Source organism: Cucurbita pepo, chromosome LG11, assembly GCF_002806865.2.
Source record: "Cucurbita pepo subsp. pepo cultivar mu-cu-16 chromosome LG11, ASM280686v2, whole genome shotgun sequence".
NCBI classification, from domain to species: domain Eukaryota; kingdom Viridiplantae; phylum Streptophyta; class Magnoliopsida; order Cucurbitales; family Cucurbitaceae; genus Cucurbita; species Cucurbita pepo.
Window position 1 is genome coordinate 2,410,837 of NC_036648.1, and position 26,157 is coordinate 2,436,993.

Genomic DNA, 26,157 nt, shown 5'->3' on the forward strand with positions numbered 1-26,157 from the left:
CCGTTCACTGAGCTAACTCACTCCCGTCCCGTCCCGTTGTGTTTCCGCTATAAAACCAACCTCCCCATTACGCCTTTTCTTGCTTTCTTCAATACAATACACTTTCGAGACTCTTCCTTCTTCCTCTCTTCAATTCTTCTACTTTCTCGCCATTGCCGCCTTTCTTTGAACTCGAACTGAATCTCTTTCCCTTTCTTTTTCTCTCTGTTTGATTCTCCGGAATCAAGAAGAAATCGTCTGTTTGAATTTCCTTGGTTAGTTCTTTTGATCTGGTTCTTGTTGTTCTTAAGGTATACTATTTCATTCCTACATTCGTAATCGCTGTTTCGTTTTTCTGGTGATATGCGTTCACTCTTTCGTTTTGTTGACTCTCTGTTTTGGTTTAGTTTCGTTTGATATGTTGACGTTCTTTTCGTTTTTCCATTTTGAATTGCTGTTTGCAATGTTTTGTTTGTTCAATCGCAGTGTTAATTTGTTGGGATTGGTTTCAGTTTGAATTCTGTTGTGTTACTTCCATTTCGTGAAGCGGTTCGATTTAGCTGTGTTCTTCCACTGATCGAGCTTCTTGTGTACTGTTTATAGACTGATGGAGCAATTTCAGAACGACGATCTTGCGTATATTGTGGATGATTATTTTGAAGTCGGTGATTTTGATGACGGTCAATTTTTCTCTGATGATGACTTCCATACTGATCAGAGTACCGAGCACATAGACTCCGACTTTGAGGACGACATCGATACAGTCAGTACTGCTACTTATCTGTTCAATTTGCCTTTTCTATTGTCTTATTGATGTCGTAATGAATTGTTTTCCGGAATTTTGTTTTTACAGAGCACGCCGAGGACGGATACCTCTGCTTTGGATGCTAGGAATGGGAAAGATATCCAGGGAATACCTTGGGAGAGGTTCACCTTTACCAGGGAGAATTATCGGGAAAATCGTTTGAGCCAGTACAAGAACTATGAGAGCCTGCCGCCAATCTCTCGAGATGAACTGGAAAAGGTGCCTTTTCCTTCGTCAATATTCATTGCCCTGTACTTTCTGACGTCTCTTATTTCGCGAGTGGCTGCCCTTCCACTTTCTTATCGTTATCATAATAATTTTATAATTTTTCTGAACAACGGCGTGTTGCTCAAGTAATTAGAGCTTCAGGCACTTGACAATCATACTTCCATTTTTAAAAAAATTTGGGAAATAATTGCTTGGGTTTTCTGGGTTATCGGTTCTTTTATTCACACTCCGGTGAATACCAGAGCTATCTAACTTATTATTGTTCTGTTCGTTGTTTAATCTTGACAATTCCCTTATCATCGTTGAACTTGCTTTGACAGGAATGCTTGCGAGTGGAGAAGGGGAATAAGTTTTATGACTTCCAGTTCAATACAAGGCTTGTTAAATCAACAATCGTTCATTTTCAGGTAAAATTTTTATGAGATTAAAAAAAAAATGATGAGTTTTTTTTTTTTTTTTTTTTTTTTTTTTCCCTTTTCAGCTCATTTCATTTAATATCATTTCTAAGATCCCGTCCGTCCCTCAAGAACTAATTAGCTAATTGGTTATCGTAGACCTCATTTTTTCCGAGCTATGGGTGTTTCTGAAACCATATTTGCTACGCTTGATCAGGATGCGTTCTTCTTTTACAGTCTCTTGATCATAATTGTAAAACCATCGTTAGCATTGTAGTTTTGCAGGTTTTGAACATGTTAGTATCCTTTATGGATGTATTTATAAATGATTCTAGCTCTATGTCTGATCATACATTTTGAGGTATGAACTCCAGAATTCTTATTATGTTGATTCTATTTTACAACTTGTTCATTTGAGATGGATTAAATTACTAGATACTAACGAACTTTGAGAAGTCTTTCAGCTTAAAAATTATAGTCCACTGAGGCCACGAATCAGTGCTTGTTCAGGCATGCAATTGCTAAAAATCTAATTTCTATGATCTGGGTGCTTGGTTTACCTGTTAAACTATGATTATGGATAACGGTGCCACTTCTCTTACAATTGGAACTAAATACTCCCTGAAATTTTGAAATGAGGCGCTCTTGATCTACTGAGACAGGCTAAGATACTTTTTGTTCTTTTATAGATAGATAATTGATGCTTGCTTTCCTTTAAAGTTTTGCAATCTAAATTTTGCGATTAAAAAGTGCTGTGCTGCTTAATCTAATTTCTATAATCTTGATCATTGGGCGTGCATCATAGTGATGCTAGTTACTTCTTGAGAATGTCAATTTCCCCCCTGAAAGTGTTATAATTTTATTGCTACTTATAATTTCTTGGATATACCCTTCTTGGTATTGAATTCCCTCTTACATACTTCTGGGACAAATGGCACTTGGGAACCCCATGTTTATTTTAATTTTTTTATGATATTAAATACCATTCCTCGTCGGAGTGTTAAATACAACTTTATCACTTTAACCCATCTGTGGCATTTAGGACTGCTATTTCTGTTTATTTCAGCCTTTAAAGCAGAGTGGAAGTTATATCTGAGCAGCTGCCAGGACGTTATTATATGGTACGATAGGAAAAATATCTGAGCATTTAAGAGGCCTCTGTAGCAACCTGTAGCTCAAGTAGATTTTGGCCTTTAGAGAGGCTAATTTAACTCTGTTACTGGACTTACCTGTGTGCTTTTTTGTTTTGTTCTGTGTTCATGATATTTTATTTATTCGTCGAGTTGCAGTTCTAGCGCAATTCTTGTCAGTCAACCTTCTATTTCTTTTATGTCCGCCACAGAGTCAGTATTGTGCTGATCTGTGCATTCATTATGTAACTTAGTCCTGTGCATATCTTGCTTGAGCCCTGCATTTCGATAGCCTTGTTAGAATCCTATTATCATGCACCTAAATCACATCCTTGAAGGATAAGGTTGAAGGCATAACCTTTCAACCCCTGGTGGCAGCTAATTTTACTTCTGGTTTTGGTTACAAACCAGTTATTTAATTCAAGGGGTACCTTATAATGTGTACGATAGTAACCGACTTGTTTGTTCCTACCTTGCAGCTAAGAAACCTCTTGTGGGCAACTTCTAAGCATGACGTATACCTTATGCAAAACTACTCAGTAATGCACTGGTCCTCATCGCTTCGGAGAGGCAAAGAAGTACTCAATGTAGCTAAACAAATCGTTCCCACCGTGGTATGTGATCATTGGACAGACTGAGGGTGCTTAAAGTTTTGCTTTGATTAAAATGTAGTTACTTATAATGGGATCTCTTGAACAGAAACGCCCTGGAGTCTCGTCCCAGTCATTGTCCAGAGTGCAGATAAGTACAATGACAGTAAAGGAGAACTTAATCGTGGCGGGTGGTTTTCAAGGGGAACTAATTTGCAAGGTGTGGAGATTTTTGTAAACTGTCTACTAATCAATGGGGTTTACAGTCTCTAATTTGCTGTTCCTTCATGGTGCAGTACGTGAATAATCCTGGAGTTGCATTTTGCACCAAAATGACAACAGAAGAAAATGCAATTACAAATGCTGTTGATATCTTTCAAACTCCAGAGTAAGTTTCATTCCCTCAAGGGCGTTAAGGAGGTCCATCTTTTTCATTGCCTCAGGGCATACGCCTTATGGTGCCCTTTTCTTTTCAGTGGTGCAACAAGGATTGTCGCTGCAAATAATGATGCAAAAATTAGGATTTACGATGCTAAGACATTTACTTGCCTCAACGGCTTCATGTTTCGCTGGTCTGTAAATGTAAGTGATGCAAACTCGAACGTCGTAAAACGTTTGATGATTCATTATTTGCTTTCTTTCTCGTCTTGATTTGGCCTTTCTTGTTTCTACAGAGCACCGCTGTTAGTCCTAATGGGAAGATGCTTGCAGTGCTTGGGGACAGTACAGAGTGTCTGCTTGCAGATGCTAACTCTGGCAAAGTAAGTATTTTTACATCAGCTAATTAAGGGGTTGGAGAGTCGTGATTTCTAACATACTCTTCTCTTGATATGTTAAATTTGTGAACGTTTAATGATATTCTATTCCGTTGCGCAACAGGTGATAGAGAGCCTGAAAGGGCACTTGGATTACTCTTTTGCTTCTGCATGGCACCCTGATGGGCACATTTTGGCAACTGGTAACCAAGATACCACCTGCAGGCTGTGGGACATAAGGAATACGTCCAAGTCTCTAGCTGTGCTCAAGGGAAGAATGGGATCAATCAGATGTGTAAAATTCAGCTCCGATGGCAAATTCCTGTCGACTGCAGAGCCTGCAGATTTCGTCCACATCTATGAAAGTCGCACAGGTTATGAACAAGCACAAGAAATTGATCTGTTTGGGGAAATTGCTGGAATATCCTTCAGTCCCGACACGGAAGCTCTGTTTGTTGGCATCGCTGATCGAATATACGGTAGCGTATTAGAGTTCAACAAACGACATCATAACAAGTACATAGATTCCATGTTCTAGTTAGAAGAAATATGTATTTAAGTTGTTGCCGTTGTTTGAAGTGTTCAATTGAGAGAGTAAAGGGCAGCATAAGCATTGGCATTGTCTGGAAAAGACTTCACCAATGTCCTGAAACTAGAAAGAGGTCTGCCTGAAGGTTTCCCTTTTAGCTATACTTTGGGCGTGCTGTTGAAGCTCATCGCATTTAGACCTCCGTTTCTTTTGTTGCTGCCTTTATTCTCTTGGGTTGTAATGAATATGGTCAGTCCATTTTCAACAGATTGATTCAATTCATGTATTTACTCAAATCTTCTTGTATAGCTTCTTTCTTTTGTGTAATGTGTGTAAAGATGAATACCCACATGTTGTTCTTAGTTTGTATATACCCCAACTTCAAATCTTCCACTTCTCGGTTCTAACATTGGAGATCCATGGATCACATACCATATCTTTTGTCTCTGAGACCGTCTTTCCTTCTCGATGTTTGGGTACCTATACAATTCATTCTTTTTTATCTTTGTATGACTCAATCTTAACGAAAAAATTGAGATTTTTCCATGTGAACGCATGGTTTGATTTTTCCATGTGAACGCATGGTTTGTCATGTTATGAGAATTGATTTTTCTTTTTGAATCCATGAAAACTTTAAAGTGAAAGTTGTGGGTTTTGAGCCCATCGATTTTGACAATAAAGACCGCCTATGAAGGGAGAGGTTTCCACACTCGTAACAGTGAGCTTGTTTCCCTCTCCAAAGGATCTCACAAATAGGATAATATCCGTTAACAGTGAGCTTGAGTTGTTATAAATGATATTAGAGTCCGACACTGGACAGTGTGCCACATCAATTGGGGAGGGAGGGAAACGAGTGCTGGATTTCGAAAGGGGTGAATTGTGAGATCCCACATGACACTAGTTGATTGGGCTGGATNTATATATATATATATATATATATATATATATATATATATAATACATACAATTTTTTTAACTTTACGTGAAAACCTTTATCTAATAAACGCCTTTTATAATCATGAAGCGATGGCCTTAGACTCTAACAGTTAGTGTTAGAGCCAAAAACCGAACAACCGAACATTTTCTCCCAAATTATAAATTATTTAAATATATTTTATTGCACGAATAATGACATAATACACCTCATTTTCTCTAATTATTTAAAGGTTGGAATTAAATTAAAACAATATTATCCTACAAAAATAAAATAAAATAAATTATTTGGAAGTGAGCACATTAAGAAAGGGAGCAACGTAATTTTATGTTTTTTTTTTTTAAAAAGGTTTGAATGATTTGTGCTTGGCGTAGATAGCAAGGAGTTTTTATTTGGATTTTTGTTCTTTGTTATTATTGAAAAAAAAAACAAACAAATAAAATTAGTGATAAGGGTGGAATCAAGGCTCGACACGTGGTAGGGACCTGCCTGAAGCTCGTTCTGGTGAAGGTCGAGCAACACTAAGATCGAAATCGACCTAATACGAGCTTTGCTGTTTGACCCGTCTGAATCTTAAGATAATATTACTAAATCAAAACCCATTTTCTACTAGGTACGAAAGTTTTTAAACTTCGCTCATAAGGAGGTGAGAGCATAATCTCGTAAAAATGAATAAATATTTAATTAATTTACTATATATATATATATATTTATTTATTTATTTTTAAATGTAAAAATTCCAAGGAGGAAGTGGCGTGAAGAATTGTTATAATATCAAATCCGCCGTGAAGATGACCCACCAACCAATACTTTCAACCTTTCATTTTTAATATTTTTCTCTTTTTTTTAATTAACTTTTTTTAATCGAACCATAACTTCGGGATAATTATATATATATATATATATAATGATGGGCACATTTTGGCAACTGGTAACCAAGATACCACCTGCAGGCTGTGGGACATAAGGAATACGTCCAAGTCTCTAGCTGTGCTCAAGGGAAGAATGGGATCAATCAGATGTGTAAAATTCAGCTCCGATGGCAAATTCCTGTCGACTGCAGAGCCTGCAGATTTCGTCCACATCTATGAAAGTCGCACAGGTTATGAACAAGCACAAGAAATTGATCTGTTTGGGGAAATTGCTGGAATATCCTTCAGTCCCGACACGGAAGCTCTGTTTGTTGGCATCGCTGATCGAATATACGGTAGCGTATTAGAGTTCAACAAACGACATCATAACAAGTACATAGATTCCATGTTCTAGTTAGAAGAAATATGTATTTAAGTTGTTGCCGTTGTTTGAAGTGTTCAATTGAGAGAGTAAAGGGCAGCATAAGCATTGGCATTGTCTGGAAAAGACTTCACCAATGTCCTGAAACTAGAAAGAGGTCTGCCTGAAGGTTTCCCTTTTAGCTATACTTTGGGCGTGCTGTTGAAGCTCATCGCATTTAGACCTCCGTTTCTTTTGTTGCTGCCTTTATTCTCTTGGGTTGTAATGAATATGGTCAGTCCATTTTCAACAGATTGATTCAATTCATGTATTTACTCAAATCTTCTTGTATAGCTTCTTTCTTTTGTGTAATGTGTGTAAAGATGAATACCCACATGTTGTTCTTAGTTTGTATATACCCCAACTTCAAATCTTCCACTTCTCGGTTCTAACATTGGAGATCCATGGATCACATACCATATCTTTTGTCTCTGAGACCGTCTTTCCTTCTCGATGTTTGGGTACCTATACAATTCATTCTTTTTTATCTTTGTATGACTCAATCTTAACGAAAAAATTGAGATTTTTCCATGTGAACGCATGGTTTGATTTTTCCATGTGAACGCATGGTTTGTCATGTTATGAGAATTGATTTTTCTTTTTGAATCCATGAAAACTTTAAAGTGAAAGTTGTGGGTTTTGAGCCCATCGATTTTGACAATAAAGACCGCCTATGAAGGGAGAGGTTTCCACACTCGTAACAGTGAGCTTGTTTCCCTCTCCAAAGGATCTCACAAATAGGATAATATCCGTTAACAGTGAGCTTGAGTTGTTATAAATGATATTAGAGTCCGACACTGGACAGTGTGCCACATCAATTGGGGAGGGAGGGAAACGAGTGCTGGATTTCGAAAGGGGTGAATTGTGAGATCCCACATGACACTAGTTGATTGGGCTGGATTTCGAAAGGGGTGAATTGTGAGATCCCACATGACACTAGTTGATTGGATTGTGAGAGACAAGTGTCAACATGACACTAGTTGATTGGATTGTGAGAGACAAGTGTCAACGAGAACACTAGGTCCCGTATCGATTGGAGAAGGGACTCAACGAGGACAATCTTATTATTAAAATAATAATAAATAAATAAATGTTTTTTGGTTTATTAAAAAGAAATTGCCTGAATAAACATTGGAATATTTTAAAAAATATTTGTCCTTGGAATTACATGCGAATATTATATATATATAATAATTAACCGGGGAACTCAAAATTTGGAGTGAGATTTTGTGAGGATAGGGTGAGTGGTTTACACGTCAGATTTGACGTGTCTCATTTGGAGTTTGTTCTTCAAGAATTGATTCTCCAAAATCAATTGGGCCCACACGTCCACTTCATTTTCATTTTGGGCCGCTTATAAGGCCCACTTCCCCCCCCCTTATTTCGGATCTGACCGCGCACTTTCCACCCCTCCCACTCCACAAGCCAAGTATCAAACCTCCCTCTTAAATTTACATTTATATATATATATATATATATATATATATATATATATATAATACATACAATTTTTTTAACTTTACGTGAAAACCTTTATCTAATAAACGCCTTTTATAATCATGAAGCGATGGCCTTAGACTCTAACAGTTAGTGTTAGAGCCAAAAACCGAACAACCGAACATTTTCTCCCAAATTATAAATTATTTAAATATATTTTATTGCACGAATAATGACATAATACACCTCATTTTCTCTAATTATTTAAAGGTTGGAATTAAATTAAAACAATATTATCCTACAAAAATAAAATAAAATAAATTATTTGGAAGTGAGCACATTAAGAAAGGGAGCAACGTAATTTTATGTTTTTTTTTTTTAAAAAGGTTTGAATGATTTGTGCTTGGCGTAGATAGCAAGGAGTTTTTATTTGGATTTTTGTTCTTTGTTATTATTGAAAAAAAAAACAAACAAATAAAATTAGTGATAAGGGTGGAATCAAGGCTCGACACGTGGTAGGGACCTGCCTGAAGCTCGTTCTGGTGAAGGTCGAGCAACACTAAGATCGAAATCGACCTAATACGAGCTTTGCTGTTTGACCCGTCTGAATCTTAAGATAATATTACTAAATCAAAACCCATTTTCTACTAGGTACGAAAGTTTTTAAACTTCGCTCATAAGGAGGTGAGAGCATAATCTCGTAAAAATGAATAAATATTTAATTAATTTACTATATATATATATATATTTATTTATTTATTTTTAAATGTAAAAATTCCAAGGAGGAAGTGGCGTGAAGAATTGTTATAATATCAAATCCGCCGTGAAGATGACCCACCAACCAATACTTTCAACCTTTCATTTTTAATATTTTTCTCTTTTTTTTAATTAACTTTTTTTAATCGAACCATAACTTCGGGATAATTATATATATATATATATATATATATATACCACTTGTCACAATTGCACTTTTGATAGTCGACGGTGACTATGCAACACTTGTTCTAACCTAACGAACAAGTCAGTCGTGTGAAATTTGGAGTTCACAGACATTATCGACATATGCTCGAGCCTCAGTCACACTTGGGATAAATAATTTGCAAAATATGTTGAAAACAATTTTAAATAAAGTAATGATATAAGCTAAAAGTGAGTAGACGACAACCATGTGTGTCTATATATATATATGGTTACGCATTGTATGTTGTATGTTGACACATGCTCGTGGATTTGAACGTGTCATTAAATTGTATACTAGACTGTTATGCTTGAATATGTAAACATGTGAAATATGAATGTATACTGTTTAGTATGATGTGACATGTTGTGCTTGGGACGTTATGATGTTCGTAGATGATTCTGGCATGATTGTACGATATATTTGAACGTAAACAACATGAAATTACGGCAAATTGCATGAAATATAATATATATATATTATAAAAAAGGGTGTAGAAAAGGGTGGAAGAATTTTAGACTCTTGGTTATCATGAAAAGACAATATAATGGCGGGTTGATTAAGGTAAGGTGTCCAAATATATTATTATTTCTTACACCAACTTTTGTAATTTTGTGTTTATTTTATTTTCGTTTATAGTATCATAAAAAAAAACTCTTTTAATTTTTTTTTTTAATTTTTTTTTTAGTTTGGTTGTGTGTGAATATATAGATTATTTTAGGAAATAATTAAAATAAGATTCTAAATTATTTGTTTTCTTGAGTGAATTTCTTAAATTTGTGATCCGTGCACGGGAAAACTGGCGTAATTTTGTTTGATTTGGCAAATATATCACGACCGAAAAAACTTGCATCAAAATGTTATTGATTTTTTTTTTTATTGTCAAATGAACGATAAACGTAATTTTGAAGGGTATTTTTTTTTTTTTTTTAATGAGAAGCTAGGTATTTAACGAATTGACGATATTCGAGGGGTGAGTTCAGCACGTGGAGAACTATATTTTTTCCAGCTCGATCTCACTATTAAAATTTAAGAAAGCTTATTACTCAATTATTTATCGAAAAGTCTAATCTAAGTTTCTGAGCGTTTTTTGATTGCAAAGTCAACTCATAAAATTAATTATAAAATCGTATTTAATAATTTCAAATATATGATTGGTCGTTAAAAAATATTTATAAATCATAAAACTAATTATAATTATTTTGTGAATATGTTTTATGTTTTTTTTTTTTTTGGTATAAATTCTTATTTTGTAATTAATAATAATACATAATACATAAAAAAAAAAAAATATATATATATATATATATATATATATATATATATATATATATTAATAATTAGTTAATTTTATTTCCTTAAAACAAAACTTGTTGGCTGCGTGCTTCACAGTTTTTGTTAAACTCGGATTGGTCAACTAACTTAACCACACTTCTCTCTCCTCTCCATCTTTTTCATTCCTAGTTCACGCGCCGAAACTCTGTGTGAGAGACACGTGAAAATATGATTGGCTTGTGGTAATACATCGCCGAGAAAGCGCGTGGGAATGATTGAGAACATAAACCCACTCAATTCCACGGGAGAATCCGGCGCCGAAATTGAGGCGGTTGTCTCCGCCGCACATGACTTTGTCTATCACTTTCCTTCCGAACTCCGATTCCAACTCCACGCCGTCACGTAACCCAACTACAAGGTCAACTCAACTACCCCTAGTTAACGACGTTTTATATCCTGCCTGCGTCCGCATCATTGTCTCGTGAACTCCCATTACATCAACCGTTCGATTTCCTCACCATCACAACCCATAATATAATATATATATATTACCAAAAATGTCCTCATCATAAAATTAAAGTAATAAGAAAACCCCACCAATAAATAAAATATTATGGACTAAGCCCACCTTTTTATACAATTAGTAAAAAAAAATATATATATAAATAAATTATTAATTAAAGGGCAAAAAAGTCAAAGCGAAGTAAAGAGTTTTGGTACAATCATTTATGATATCAGGAAGCCGTCCAATCACTTCTCCATCACCACACACACTTACAGATAAGGTTTATTTCATTATATTTATTCATTTATTTATTTTTTAAATTAAATCAATCTAAAAATAAAATTTAATCATACTAACTAAAGTAATTAAATCATATCATAATTGATTAATTTGTCCTTATTTTTTTTTAATATAAAGTATTTGTCGCAGTTGGATTAGCGTTTTAAAAAAAATTAAGTGACGATTAATATTAAATTATCGGATAACATATAAAATTGAGAATTATTTCAAATTTTTAATAAATTAATTTAAAATGTTAGGTCAATTTGATGTACAATTTAATATTTGAAAATCTAAAATTTATGGTAAAAAAAATTGAACTTGTTTGACACGTAATTAATAGATGATTAGTTTAATTAATGGATCATTATTGAACTTATAGAATTAATTAAATAAAATAATACATTTTATTTGTCCATTTAACTGTTCATTTTAAATTCTATTTTTTATTATTTAATTTTATTTTTTTTAATCAAAATTTATAAGTAAATAATAATTTATAAACTAACTTGCGTGAATTATATTTATGATTTAGTAAATTAAAAATGACATGGCAAAATGAGGCTGGACCCACAACGAAGAAACCGACACCTGCCAGTGAACTCGAAGGACACGTGTCAGTAATTGGCATCGTGTCATTGTTTGATTGGCGGCGGTGCCTTTAATAGAGTAGATTGACGTCATACGCAGAGTGAGGGGTAGATAAGACTAAGAGAAGGGACAAGGAGTTTATTAAAATAATAAAAAAAGAAAATGAAGCTAATTAGAGTGATTAATTGTGATTAAGAAAGTGATTAAGAGAAGTAATTTTGGGGCCGGACTCTTATAAAAGGCAAGGGTTGCCTGAGATCGTGAATCAGAGTGAGACCGAGCGAAATTCGAGAGAAATTTCACTGACTGTGTTCTTGTTTTCGATCTTCTTCTTCTTCATCTTCAATCCCCCCTCTGTAATCCCCGCTTCTCTGAATCCCTTTCTGTTAATCATCTGTCTTTCAGTTTCTGATTTTTGAGTTTGTTTTAGAATGATCCGAAAGCAAACTTGAGAAAAAAGGTTTATCGAAAGCGCAGGTGTTTTCCAGAATCGAGATCCAGTTTTTTAAAATTTTTTGGACAAATTTTTCCGTAGATCTGTTTGTAAATCTGTTTTTTCGCTTCATTTTGTTTTCCAGATCGACTTCCGAGGGTTGTTTTTGATCCCTCTTGGAGTTTGAAGGGTTGGTTATTATTATAAACCCTATTCTGCGTAGAAATACTTGTTGATTTCATCGTGTTCTTCTTGTTAGTTTTGAATTTGGTAGAGAAGTTATGGCTGCTTTGATGGATTTGTATGGTTGCAGAGATTTTCAGTCAGATCCAGTTGGTGGTGAATTAATGGAAGCGCTTGAGCCTTTTATGAAAGCTGCTTCCTCTTCTTCTTCATTTTCTATTCCCGATTTCTCTTTTTCATCTTCGATCCAAACAGAATCCACTTCTTACTCCTCCGATTGTTCTCCTCCGATGATCCATTTGTTTTCTGGTCAAGATTTCCATGGATTAGAGCAATCAGCCTCCATCGGACTTAACTACTTGACGCCCTTTCAGATCCAACAGATCCAATCTCAGTTTGCTCTCCAGACGCTGATCCCGCCAGTTTGGGGACAGATTAACAACCAGGTAGCGAGAAATCAGAGGAACGGCGGGAGTTTGTTAGCACCGAAGGGGATTTCCATGAAGCAAGTTGGATCTCCACTGAAATCGACGAAGCTTTATCGAGGCGTAAGGCAAAGGCATTGGGGAAAATGGGTGGCCGAGATCCGTCTACCGAGGAACCGAACTCGGCTATGGCTCGGCACCTTCGATACCGCCGAAGAAGCCGCTTTAGCCTACGATAAAGCCGCTTACAAGCTTCGAGGCGACTTTGCTAGGCTCAATTTCCCTCATCTCAAGCACCATGGCTCCTCCGTCGGCGGTGATTTCGGCGAGTACAAGCCGCTCCACTCCGCCGTCGACGCGAAGCTTGAAGCCATCTGCCAAACCTTGGCGGAGTCGCAGAAACAGGGGAAATCAAACCGAGCCTCATCGAAGAAATCGAAATCATCGAGTTCTTCAACAGTCGAATCAGAGTGTGAGACGCCGACGGTGATTGATCCCGACGAGAATCTAAAAACAGAGGATGCCAGATCGAGTGGATCGGAGATCTGTTGCAAGGCGGAGAACTCCTCGTCGCCGGTTTCGGCCGAGAGCGACGAGTCGGCAGGGTCTTCGCCTTTGTCGGATCTGACGTTCCCCGATCAGACGGATTCACCGTGGGAACCGCCGTCGGAAAGCAGTATGCTGCAGAAATACCCGTCGGAAATCGATTGGGCTTCGATCTTCACATCTTGATAACGATAATTTCAGTACATTTGATTAGGAGTCGTCGTCTTTTAGGAGATTCTGCGACTAAGTTTTAGCAGTTAGCAGAATCAGTCTGTTCAGTGTTTTGTAGGGAGTTTTAGAAGTTATATATATTATGGTCTTTTCTTAACAAGTAGAAATTGTTAATAGGAAGTGAAATCTCCGGCACAGCCATCGCCGGCGGCCAACTTTTTTTTGGCTGTTCGGCCGGCGGGAGATACGTCCAAGTTATTATTATTTACATTTATGTAATTTTCTCCATGTAATAATAATATATTATGTTTGTGTTACTCAATTATTACTTTTCTAGATTTTCATTTTTCTCTCTTATTAAGTTTTAACTGAATATTATGATAATATGTTCAAACATATATATTATTCAAAGATAATGTACTCTTCAAACAATATTCAAAGATAATGATAAATGTATTTTTTATTTTTTAAAATAATTTCAAGGATATTATTGAGAAAGAATTTTCATTTTTTAAAATAAATTGATATTTAAGGAATTTTATTTGATCCATTTAAAATAAGTAAAGAAAAAAGAGAAAGACAAGTACTATTTTAAATAAGTAAAGAAAAAAAGAAAGACAAGCCTATACAAAACAACTCAAATTTAATTAATTTTTTTTTAAATAAGTAAATAAAATTAATGCAAGATACATTTCGAATTTCAGATCAAAATAATTTAATGAGCCTTGTTATTCTAAACCAAGGTTAATATTTTATTTGAACAATTATATATATAAACAAGAACAAATTAACTTTTTAAATATAAAATTATAGATAAAAGTAGTGGCCACGTAGGATGTCACCGACTAACCACTACTAAACTTGAAGTTTAAGAAAAGGAATAAAGGGAATTAATTTGGCACCAAAAGTGGTTGGTATGAACCCAAACTATCCCTTTCTTCCTTTTAATTAAACTTCCAAAGATATATTTATTTACTGAATTAATGCAATAATATGAGAATATAGAGTGTACCCATTAAAATTTATGAATCATAAAGTCAAAAGTCAAACCTATGACAAAAAGAAATCCAATGGTGGTGGTGGGAGGGGGGTGAGGGGAATCTAAGAGATGATGAGAATCCTGTCTTTTACCTCTTCATGTGGGATATTCACATTTACGACAACAGTTAAAAAGGACTCGTTAAACTGTAAACAAGTGGTTTTTCTTTTTTAAATATGAAACAGAGCTGGGAGAGCTAAGCTAAGCTCCTTCCTTTCTAACTCTCACTAAAATCATGGCAACAAACTTCATCCATAATTGAATACTACGGCCATCTAACCATTTCATTCTTCTCTTGATTTGATCATCTCACAGTTGTAATTTGCTGCCAGGCTTCGTAAGCAGCATCTACACCTCAAATAGATCGAGCTCAATTATCAGCTGAACTTACCAAGCTCCATCTTTTTCTTGATCACCTTCTGACCATGATATATGAATGAATCTAATATTCCTGAGACCGTGAACACGCCTGGATCGAACCACCATGAAAGCATTTTCCTCGGTTAGTCATACGATTCAATAAGCATAAACAAGTTCATTCTTCCCTTCTAGAACAAAAGAAACTCATATGCTTAAGGCATAGTTAAGCTAGCTAAGAAGAATGAAAACTATGCCCGACTTAATTACGAAACATACTGATGTTATTTCGTATCCTTTACCAAGAGATGGCAATGTACTACCTACTACCATCGATTCAATATAAAGATGTAACGAGGTCGGTACCAAATAAATGAAGTAAAGCAATTCGAGAGGATGGGAGTTCGTTAAGTACCTCCAACTATAGCGCATACATTTGTCAAGAAGTGGAGGAATGACACGTGCTCCTCGGTGAATGTGACCTATAACATACAAAACAAAACAGCTATAAGAGTAACGAAAAGTTGATCTTCCATTTCATCACAAATTGAACATGTAAGAAAAACCAACCTTGATGGGAGAAAGGTCATAGAAGAAGAAAACTGCAGGAAGTGACTGAAGCCGTCCAACTTCTGCAGTCCTTACATGTTCTGTGACAGAGAACTGCAACAATACATGGCTCTCATCTTTATGGCGTTGCCCAAATATATGAAGCATATATGTGGTAACAATTACAATTAATCAGATTTCAGAGTTTACTAATATCAACCTGATTTGACTGGATGGTATTCCCGCTAACGTCCTTGTAAACGGTTGGTACAACCTGCAAAAACAAGACAGCAAATGAAACTCTACTCGGCTTGCTCCAGCTAATATACTAGGAATGATGTGATATATCTTCATTACAATAATGTTGAGGATTGTTGGGAGAGGAGTCCCACATCGGCTAATTTAGGGGTTGATCATGAGTTTATAAGTAAGGAACACTATCACAATTGGTATGAGGTCTTTTGGGGAAACCAAAAGCAAAACCATGAGAGCTTATGCTCAAAGTGGACAATATCATACCATTGTAGAGAGTCATGGTTCCCAACATGGTATCAGAGTCAAGCCCTTTAACTTAGCTATGTCAATAGAACCCTCAAATATTGAACAAAGAAGTTGGGAGCCTTGAAGGTGTAGTCAAAAGTGACTCACGTATCGAATAAAGAGTGTATTTTGTTCGAGGGCTTCAGGAGTCGAACCTCGATTAAGGGGAGGCTGTTCGAGGGCTCCATAGGCCTCAAGGGAGGCTCTATGGTGTACTTTGTTCAAGGGGAGGATTGTTGAGCATTGTTGGGAGAGGAGTCCTACATCGGCTAATTAAGGGGCTCGTTATGAGTTTATAAGGAATATCATCTCCATTGGTATGAGGCCTTTTGGAGAAACCAAAAGCAAAACCATCCAAGTTTATTCTCAAAATAATCCAAAAACTAACCTTGATAAAATATTGGTATGTTGCACTTGGTGTTTCTTGCATCCATTGCACGCTTCACAATTGAAAAATTAAAATATCAAAGATAAATGCAAATAAGGTCATAGTACAAGGAGATCTCAACGTGACTAGGAGCTCCAAGAAAAGAAGTGAAAGCCTACCTATCCAGAGGATTCACCACGCCAGGGAAATATTCTCCAAATGATAATCTATTAATCTTGTGACTTATCTGAGTCAGAAAATGTACTTAAATTAGACTGATAATCTAAGAACCCTAACTCAATCTTAGGCATAGGTTGTTTTTTTATAAAATGACAGACCAAGTTTAAAATGTTTCTTACATTGAAGCTGTCCTTTTGGAATGCCAACACATCATGTACATGAACATTCGACTGTTGAAAGCTTTTCCCAGGTGCAAAGTGAAAATTTCCGGCAACCTTATTAACCTCCAAAAATCCATATATATTGCATCCTTCACCATCCTCATCCTTGATCCTTTGGAGAAACCCTTCTCTTTTGCACTGAACATCATAAATATTTACAAAATTATGATAGTGAATAAGATAAGATCAGCCTTAAAATCATCCTATTAACAGAACACTGAAATCCCTACGGTACTAGGCATATCTTACTGATATTATTACACCGGACGGCAGTACGAGAAAATTCAAAGTCAACAAGATAACCCTAGAAAAATGATATTCTTGAATTGATGCTCTTTTCATACAACGNAAAAAAAAAAAAAAAAAAAAAAAAAAAAAAAAAAAAAAAAAAAAAAGTAATGTGTGATACAAAATATTTAATAAATAGAAAATCTCAAAGGTTGCCTAAGACTACTGGATTGTATATAAAAAGGATGGGGTATGCTATTGTTCAATGAAATCTCAATTCAATATTGTCTAGCAAAAATAGGTCTCAAGCTATGGACGTTGTCAAATAATAATCTTTAAATTAGGGGCAACTATGGGATTATTATGCTTTCAAGATCATATGCAAAAGTTCTCGTGTATCTCAAGAAATTATATCACATAATGCAGGGCGGAAAAACATCACTCTAGCCGCGGAGGTCAAAAGTTCATCCGTCTTCCAACAATGGATGGAAGATCTCACCCATGTCAATTGGTGAAGAAGCTATGCATAAGATATTTATATTTTAATAAAGTTCAACTTCTGAAATAAAAATGTCTCGATAAGAAAATTTAAACATCATGGCCATGCAATAAACTAATGAGGGGGCATGAATACATATGTATAATTAACGCCAGATACTTGAACAAACTTGGAAGCAACTTCAAAATTGTAGGGATAAATAGGAGCCCTCATCCTGACAAACCTGGTCAATCAAATCTGGGTTTGACACAGCCCAACCTTTCTTTCGATAAGCCTCACGAACATCCTCACACGAATTGCAGCAATCATCATCTGCCTGCGAATATAAAGGATTTCAAAGTAAAAAAAAGGTTAAGCGAATGAACTGAGAAAGCAGGAGGGAGGATGTAGCACCAACTAGGTTAATCTTCAATGAGGCCCCTCTCAAAGGAAGAAGTGGACAAAAAGAAAACATACAAAAACCAGAAGAAGAAAAAAAGTAAACTCAAAATGACATAACGCATAACCAATAGTTTAATTCATCAAGTCATATTACGTCAATTAATTTTAACAAAATAACTGGCCATAGCCATAAGATATATAGCCACTTATTGGATTGCACAATCAACCACCAAACAGACTCATGAACTTCTATAAGATTTTCTGACACATCAACTATTTAGAGGTAGTCAAGCAACTAGGAAACTATATTTAACAATCAATTAAGTCATATGAGAAAAAAAATAAATTCTTTTGTGAGCTTTACACTGAAAGTTCGGTTATCCATAAAAAAGATATTTAAAAAAAAAAAGGATGAAGAAGGTCATACTGATTCAGCTCCGTAGCAGGAACCACAATATGTCTCATTATGCTCAAGCCTGCCACCATGTTTCTGTAAGGGCTTCTCTAGCTGTGCCAAAGTCAAAACGAACAATAGCAAAAAAGACAATTAAATAACAGAAGTAAAGCCTGATTCACAAAATGCATATGTATGGACGGATAGTTTTATTGATTGGATTAAAGATCAAATAGTTTTATTGATTGGATTAAAGATCAAACTGTTGAAGATGTCCATTGCTATAGAAATTTGCATCAAAATTAAGCTAGACAATTAAAATGGAAACAAAAACTGGCACAAGTCAAGATATTTGTATACAAGTTTCTTGCTGGCCTTTGTTTTCTCAAAAATGGTTATATGTTACAAAATTTCTAGACGTGTTCTCTACCACTGCAAGCACCATTGATTCTTAACCTTCCATCACCTAAAAACACTAAAAATCTTTCACATAAACATGCATGTGTGTAAACCATCATATATCATGTTGCATCCAGTCCATCCTACGTTCTTTCTCATCCTATTGGTTTGCTTGAATTGTAGATTAAGCACAATATTATTTTCATCTCATCACTGCAGCAAAAGGTCAACTTTAAATCATTAATCATCATTGCTTGGATTGTAGAGTTTTAGTCTAATGGTGCCGCAAATAAACCACTCTAATTGGCTGGCTTTGGATTGATCCAACACTCAATAAACGCAACCACAGATAACAGTAATCAATTTATCACTTCTTAAAAAATTTATGCCAATCTAAAAATACATATTATCCAAAGCACAGTCAATGGTGACTAGATGAGAGAGTTTCTCCAGTTGAACTATCATCCCTAACGTAGCACAGATTAGATTAGCTCCATATGGTCCCACAAATGGCCAGAGAGAGGGGAAGGAATAGAAGGAATTTAAATTGTCATCACATTACAAACCTTAGGAGCACCAATCCCATCTGGTCTAGCTTCAATAGCATTGCCATGTGAGTCCAACCTTTTTTTGATTATGTCATGCTTCTGCATACAGGGAAAACAATATGTAAATCTTGCACCACACGCACAGACATGCATTACGCAGCTCAATTTCAGATAATTAATATATTTTGGGAAAGGAGAGAAACAGAAAAGTAACCATACGCACCACGTCTAAGTGTTGCTCTCCACTGATGTCCATTGCATCAAGACTTAATAAAGAACAAGGAAGTGCAGGAAAGGTAACATCAAACTGCAAATAAAAATGGAGAAAATGTATAGATTAACAAAGAAAAGTTTATGCATAACACTAGAAACATCGAGAAACAATGTACGACATAGTTACACTTGGGATAACAACCGAGAAGAGCAAATGACATGCCCACACTTGAAAACTAAATTATTCTCCACGAAAAGGTAAAGCAAGAGAAGAATAATAACATCCCGAAATGCTTCAAAATAATGAAAATATAAACACAATATCTATACAAAATTAGGAAATGGTAAGTTACATTGATACGTAGGGTTTCTCCTCTTGATGTATCGACTACGAGCTTTGTTTCTGTCACAGCATGGAGATACAACCCTACAACAAATGTGAGTTTCAAGTGTATTAGCAGTTAAAGAAAGCAAATCTATAAAGTATATACTCAAACAGAAACAGCAAGAAAACAGAAATTAATGAGGGCATGATATATTGGTAATCTTATGGCCTGAACTTTGATAAAGAACATATGAATCAAGAAGTAAACTCTGATGATAATGTATAATTCCGATGAAATCTTGTCTGCTGAACCAAGAGGAATGACAAGGAAAAAACTAATGGCGCCAACAAAAGTCAGACAGGGGCTTGCCCAATGCAGCCTGGGACTCGAAAATGTACATAGAACAGAACAGATTCAAGAGAAAAATATATATATAATAAATTTCAATTGAAATACACATTATGATGAGATCAAGATTCAATTATGAATGTACAGAACAAACGCGCAGGCAGCATAAAATTGATAGATAGGGAAAACCTACGTAGCTCGGAAATGAATAGCAAGAGCATGACAACAGAAGACGCAAGCGTAATAACGCCACCGGAGAGCGTTCGGCTGTAGAAATCCTCATTAATTTTAGGGTAAGCATCCAAGTTTCGAAGTTTGCTGATTATATTATCCATGTCCAGCCTCTAATTCTCCGATCCGACGCAGCAGCCAAGAAGATAGAGATCCCGGTGTTCGATCTATCCAAATCAAAATTAAGAACACAACGAGATCAATGGAGGATAATTTTGAAAAATTCAAACCCCCCGCCCAGACAGAAACTCCGATTCTTCCCGGGAAATGACGGGACAATTGGGATTTGAGAATTGAACACGGCGGAGACCCAAGGGAATATGATCTAAAACGAGAAACCGAGCTCCGTGTTTCCCTGGATATAGGGATTGGGTCTTCGTCTCCGATTGGAAAATCTGCAGACCGTGAATCTTTAGGATCTTTCTACCGCTAACATTTTTTTTATTTATATCATGAACTAAAAAACTATAAACCTTTTTTTTCGGACACAAAAATACCCTCATATTTTAAGTAATATATGGTTAAATTACCATTTTATACATTTTAATTATTTTTAAATTTTTTAAAAATTTTAAATTAAAATGTAATATCAAATATGTCGATGATTGGAGACAGACACTCATATGGGCTTTATGGCCCATTTTATCTGGGTGCGCTGCATTTGGGCCGTATGCAATTGGAAAATTGACCTTTTCAAGCCCACTAACAAAATGGACTGGCCCAATGTTCTGTCTTCTTTAATGGGCCGGGCCGCTTGAAGCCCGCAAGAATAAATAAAATTCAAATTAAAAAAGGAAGAAAATGAATGAGCTTCTATCGTTAAAATATTTTAAATTTAAATATCAGACATTTACGAGTCAATGTCCACTCGTAAACTGAACCTAATTTGTTGTGTTTCCAAAAATTCAACCTAATTCAAACTGGAAAAAAAAATGTCATTTAACGAAATTTGTATGGTTTGGGTTACGTAGTCTAGGTTGATCGGGTTCTCGAGTCATATGAACGCTCCTGATCGTAAGATATTTTTCTACCATGATCATAAGTTCTCGTGATTTTGCTTATAGTTTTGTTCAAATAACATAATCTCAATAGAGTCATACTCACGATCTTCCCAAAAACTAAGAAGCTCGAGCGTGAGATCTCACATCGGTTGGACAGGAAAACGAAGCATTCCCTATAAGGATGTGGAAACCTTTCCATAGCATACGCGTTTTAAAACCTTGAAGGGAAACCCAAAATGGAGAAGCTAAATACAACAATATCTGCTAATGATGGGCTTGATTGTTACAAATGGTATCAAAGTCAAGCACCGGGCAGTGTGCCAACGAAGATGCTAGACCCATCAAGGGGGTGAATTGTGATATCCCACATCGGTTCGAGAGGAGAACGAAACATTTCTTATAAGAGTGTAGAAATCTCTCACAAGCATACATGTTTTAAAAACCTTAAGGGAAAGCTTATAAGGAAAGCTCAAGGAGGACAATATCTGTTAACAGTGGGTTTGAGTTGTTACAAATAGTATCAAAGCTAGGCATCGAACAGTGTGCCAACGAGGACGCTGAGCCCCTAATAGAGGTGGATTGTGAAATCTCACATTAGTTCGAGAGGGGAACGAAACATTTCTTATAAGAGTGTAGAAATCTCTCTCAAGCATACGCGTTTTAAAAACCATGAAGGAAAGCCCACAATGAAAGCTCAAAGAGGACAATATCTGTTAACAGTGAGCTTCGGTTGTTACAAATAGTATCAAAGCTAGACATCAAACAATATGCCAACGAGGACGTTGAACCCCTAATAGAGGTGGATTGTGAAATCCTACATCGATCCGAGAGAGGAACAAAACATTCCTTATAACACTGTCATTTTAGGTTTACTAGACGAGTACTAATTCAAACACGAAATCCATATGGCAACACTTTTTGACTCGAGAATCCAATATGAAATCTTGTTGTCTAAGAAGATCGGTAGATATCAAATCAAAGTGTGCGCATGTTACACATCTTATCAAATTCATAAACCTTTTCGAATTTTAGAGTTTCAAATCAAATAATATATTATGTTGGAATTTGGTACGTTTTTTTAAAAAAACTAGTCTTGTCTAATCACTCCATTCAAGTTCGACATGACTCCAAACACTTTTTCCCGTGTTTTTTTTCGAGCTCGATTAATTAAGACATCGTTTAATAATCATTACAATTATTTAATTTTTAAAATTTTTAAAATTTTAAATTTAATTACGAAAATTTATATAGCTTATCTAGGCGTTAAAGTTGATAATAATGTAAATTTTAGGGAGCATTTATAGCTACAAAATTAAAATAAAAATATTATTTTTACAATTATTAATTTTCGTACCAAAGAAGAAAAATTAAAAAAGTTAGCTGCATTCCCACATAGGGTTATAACCTATTGGATTTGATGATATTAATAATGTTTTTTTTTTTTTTAAATATTTAAATTATTGGTGACAATCAATTCATCCTTGGACTATACTAGCTAGTTAGTGCCATCGGCACTAATGACAAACCCAAGAGGGACAACAAGACCCTGACAAACTAGGTTTAGGAGGTATGTTATATCTGGACACGAATCACCGTACACTTTAGAACAATATGGTTTTTTTTAGTCTATACGAGCATAGTTCAATAGACGAGACAATAATTCCGATTCTGAAACGACCCCCTAGAAAATTGTAAGGTCACAAACCGCCCTCTACAGGGAATAATGGGAAATGGTGCTAAAGCAGGACCCGTGACTACAAAACTGACTGCTCAATCAAGATTTGAGTCACCTTGGAGTAAGTCAAGCCACATACTCAACAACGTCTCCCTCCGTTTGAACTGTGGAATCGAAACACAAACGAATAACTTCAAAGACTGGATCTGCAGATCTACGTGTATTACAAAATGCGGGTTTTCTTAGTGAATCGTTAGCAGCTAGAATCTCTACATGTATGACCCGATAATCCAACCAACCTAGACTACTCAACCCAAATCGTAAAAATTGGGTCGAGTTAGATTTTTTTCAATTTGATTTGCAGGTTGACATTTTTTTAGTTGGGTCAACTCGACCACCGAGAAATAGGGTTGTAACCCAACTCAACCCTAATTTTAAAAAGATTAAAAATATTTAACATTTGTAACTGATGTCAGTGATGCATTATGACTTGTAAATATTCGATATATGAACTTTATGTGACAATTCAACTCAGAAATAGAGAGTTGGGTTGTGAAATGTATATAGATTGTTCGGGATACCAACCCATCCAACTCAAAAATTTTGATGGGTCTAAAAGATTTTTTTTTTTTTTTGTTCAGTCGACTCGACCCGACCTATGTACACTCCTAATGTGACCACAAATACATATATCACTATATATTAAAAACAATTTTACACGTTAAAGTTACGTAACGAAATTGATATCTATACTTTGAGTGAAATCATATCGAAAGAAATAACATTGAAGTTCAGGTTCAAAACGTTAGAACCGAGCTTTATATTATATTATTATTTCGAGAGGGTATAAAAGAAGAAGATAAGACAAGATATTATCATAATGGAAGATTAATATATTAAGTGGTGTAGATATACTTTTCAAACACAATAATCATTAGAAACTAAGAAAATTAGGGTTTATAAAAATATTCTGAAGTGATTCACCATCGACCATCGTACGTACGACAAATGTAAAACCCTAATAATGACTTTATAAATCTCTGTACTTAGATTTATTAATTTAATAATATCTTTAATTAAAAAATGATATTATTCTTTATTGAAGCTTCGAGATTAAAGGCAGCAAACGACATTTATATAAAGTTTGTATTGAAAATAATGTTACAATATTGAACTATGAATTATATTCATTAACCTAACTCGGACCTTATTATAAAAAAAATATATATGTGACAAAAACTATATGGAGCGAGTAGATATTAAAATTAGAAGGTTAAAAATAAAAATAAAAAATAAAAAATAAAGTTTGTGGGTGGAGAAAGCAAAATGGGTGGGGAGAGCACTAATTAGTGGGCCCAGATGAATCATTGCCAAGCTGGGATGACATGTCCCATCAGAAACAAGTGTGAAAAGTGGGGCCCATTTATTTAATTAAGTTAAATCTGTAATTATTATTAGTGAAAAAGTGTGGGGACCATGATTTGTAACTGAAAATCCAGTGGATATTTGAAGCGACAGTTATTTCAGTTAAGGGGGTGTTTTAGTTTCAGTATTTTTATTTATTTTTTGAAGCGGCCACATCAGCTAATGACATGGACAGATCTGGCCACCCGGCTTTCCTTATTTGGCCAAATATTCAAAGCTTATAAAGATTACACGTAAGTTGGTAGATGGCAGAAATCTTGATATTTAATTTCACACCTAACCAAAATAATAATAATATTATTATTATTATTCTGACGTGTATATTATGTATTTTTCTAATTAAATTATCAAATTTGTTGTCTCAATAAACAAGACAAATAAGTGGACATTGTTTTATAGAAACCATTGGCTGATAGAGAATAATATTTTTAAATAAAAAATTCGTATTTTCATATCGAATTTTAAAATATATTTCTATTCCGTCTATATATTAAAAAAAAATTGATTGTTTAATCCCGACTTTAAAGAATAAATCTATTAACAGCTAAATAACTCGTTAAAGTCTGTCTGCTCTACTGTAGCTACTGTTTTCTCAAACTAGATGGCCATAATTATAATAATAATATATCAGAAAAGCGGTTCTTATTAGATTTTTAGCTACTTTTAATAGAGCATTAGATCCTTTAATTCACCCATCGAGTTGCTTTATAATATTTTATATTATTATTCTTATTATAAGATTAGTCGAATTTGATTTGTCTTCTAGTGAGATCGTTCGTAGAATATTAGATTTAAAGTGAATATAATTTATTTTAAAGAATATTTTTTTAAGAAGGGTGCTCTTATAAATTATTTGAAAACATAAATAATAAAATTTAAAAACCCGACTCGATTAAATAAATTTAAACATAGCTCAGCTAATTAGTATATATATATATTTATTTATTTATTTATTGTTTAACCTTTTTTCCTTCATCCCCAAGTTATTCCAAACTTTGTATTTGGCTCCCCATTTCAAACACCTTGCCTAACTCTCATTCTTCTTCTTCGACCACACAAAACTTTTGACTCTAACACCCATTATTCCCGCGCATCGACACGCCTACCTTCTTATATAATTGCGTTTAGATTTAGATTCCGTTTCTGACTTTCAAATATTCTGTTTCCGATCCTTCGGGAGCTACCACCATGTGTATTCATTTCATTAGTACACGACCCACGATTCTAAGTCTCGTCGTGCAAGTTTAAGTAAACACGAAATCTCTACACGTAAAAATTCAAGGACCAAAACTCGAGGATTGAGATTTGGACATTTTATAGGTATTTTAAGCAACCCCAAGTTAGAATTAGCACTCGAGGATTGAGAAAAGGAAGGTAAATGTATTACTAATTATTTTGTGAGAATATGGAATCTTTTTCTTAGTCTGTTATTAACTAAATTACATAATTCCCACGACATAATCATGGGAAAAAGGAAACTATTAATTTTCCGACAATAAAAGCTTCATCCTTAAATAATAATATATTTTTGTCAACCTTATTTATATTTCAATATGGGATATTATAATAAATAAAATATGTTAAATTTTAATGGAATGATTCAACTGATATTAATATATTTATTTGAAATACTGAAAATAATAAAAGAAATAATTAAATTTTATTATCTACTTTTGTTTTTAAAAGAAAACATAAAAGGAAGGAGAAAAATAAAATAAAAATAAAATAATAAAAAAAAACAAACAAAAATTGACTTGTGAAAGAAAAAGTCCAATTTATGTTATTTCCCATTATATTTCCACTTTAATCAATA

The 26,157-nt window shown here is 34.7% G+C and overlaps 3 protein-coding genes across 8 annotated transcripts; 2 read left to right on the plus strand and 1 right to left on the minus strand.

Annotated features, from left to right (window-relative positions):
- Nucleotides 1-78: 78 nt before the first annotated feature.
- On the plus strand, nucleotides 79-6,995 carry LOC111805728 (uncharacterized WD repeat-containing protein C2A9.03-like). Of its 6 annotated transcripts, XM_023690941.1 has the most exons (11): nucleotides 79-290; nucleotides 583-742; nucleotides 833-1,003; nucleotides 1,333-1,419; nucleotides 3,017-3,151; nucleotides 3,237-3,347; nucleotides 3,424-3,515; nucleotides 3,604-3,709; nucleotides 3,802-3,888; nucleotides 4,007-4,072; nucleotides 6,264-6,995. In XM_023690941.1, the coding sequence occupies exons 2-11, from the start codon at nucleotides 587-589 to the stop codon at nucleotides 6,609-6,611; spliced, it is 1,359 nt and encodes a 452-aa protein (XP_023546709.1). In that variant the 5' UTR covers nucleotides 79-290; nucleotides 583-586; the 3' UTR covers nucleotides 6,612-6,995. The 6 variants fall into 6 exon arrangements, with proteins under 6 accessions (XP_023546709.1, XP_023546708.1, XP_023546710.1 ...); XM_023690940.1 differs by lacking the exon at nucleotides 6,264-6,995 and having other exon boundaries at nucleotides 4,007-4,804; XM_023690942.1 differs by lacking the exon at nucleotides 6,264-6,995 and having other exon boundaries at nucleotides 79-254; nucleotides 4,007-4,804.
- Nucleotides 6,996-11,875: 4,880 nt separating this feature from the next.
- On the plus strand, nucleotides 11,876-13,748 carry LOC111805729 (ethylene-responsive transcription factor RAP2-4-like). The gene has a single exon (XM_023690946.1). The coding sequence runs from the start codon at nucleotides 12,380-12,382 to the stop codon at nucleotides 13,436-13,438; it is 1,059 nt and encodes a 352-aa protein (XP_023546714.1). The 5' UTR covers nucleotides 11,876-12,379; the 3' UTR covers nucleotides 13,439-13,748.
- A 664-nt stretch (nucleotides 13,749-14,412) lies between these two features.
- On the minus strand, nucleotides 14,413-20,673 carry LOC111805730 (endoplasmic reticulum-Golgi intermediate compartment protein 3-like). The gene is made up of 13 exons (XM_023690947.1): nucleotides 20,206-20,673; nucleotides 19,692-19,765; nucleotides 19,349-19,432; nucleotides 19,144-19,224; nucleotides 18,212-18,292; nucleotides 17,627-17,719; nucleotides 16,635-16,814; nucleotides 16,455-16,522; nucleotides 16,297-16,348; nucleotides 15,589-15,642; nucleotides 15,390-15,482; nucleotides 15,235-15,301; nucleotides 14,413-14,931 (listed from the first exon to the last, which is right to left on the minus strand). Exons 1-13 carry the CDS (start codon nucleotides 20,345-20,347, stop codon nucleotides 14,840-14,842), a joined length of 1,161 nt encoding a protein of 386 aa, XP_023546715.1. The 5' UTR covers nucleotides 20,348-20,673; the 3' UTR covers nucleotides 14,413-14,839.
- Nucleotides 20,674-26,157: the final 5,484 nt, after the last annotated feature.

Excerpts from the sequence above, each read along its gene's own strand:
- LOC111805729 (XM_023690946.1), top strand. The coding sequence starts at position 12,380 with ATGGCTGCTTTGATGGATTTGTATGGTTGCAGAGATTTTCAGTCAGAT.
- LOC111805730 (XM_023690947.1), bottom strand. The coding sequence starts at position 20,347 with ATGGATAATATAATCAGCAAACTTCGAAACTTGGATGCTTACCCTAAA. Across the intron at positions 15,483-15,588 it reads ATACCATCCAGTCAAATCAG|TTCTCTGTCACAGAACATGT; the intron begins GTTGATATTAGT and ends GTATTGTTGCAG. Across the intron at positions 14,932-15,234 it reads TGTATGCGCTATAGTTGGAG|GCGTGTTCACGGTCTCAGGA; the intron begins GTACTTAACGAA and ends GGTTCGATCCAG.
- LOC111805728 (XM_023690941.1), top strand. The coding sequence starts at position 587 with ATGGAGCAATTTCAGAACGACGATCTTGCGTATATTGTGGATGATTAT. Across the intron at positions 3,710-3,801 it reads TGTTTCGCTGGTCTGTAAAT|AGCACCGCTGTTAGTCCTAA; the intron begins GTAAGTGATGCA and ends TTGTTTCTACAG. Across the intron at positions 4,073-6,263 it reads CATGGCACCCTGATGGGCAC|ATTTTGGCAACTGGTAACCA; the intron begins ATTTTGGCAACT and ends AATGATGGGCAC.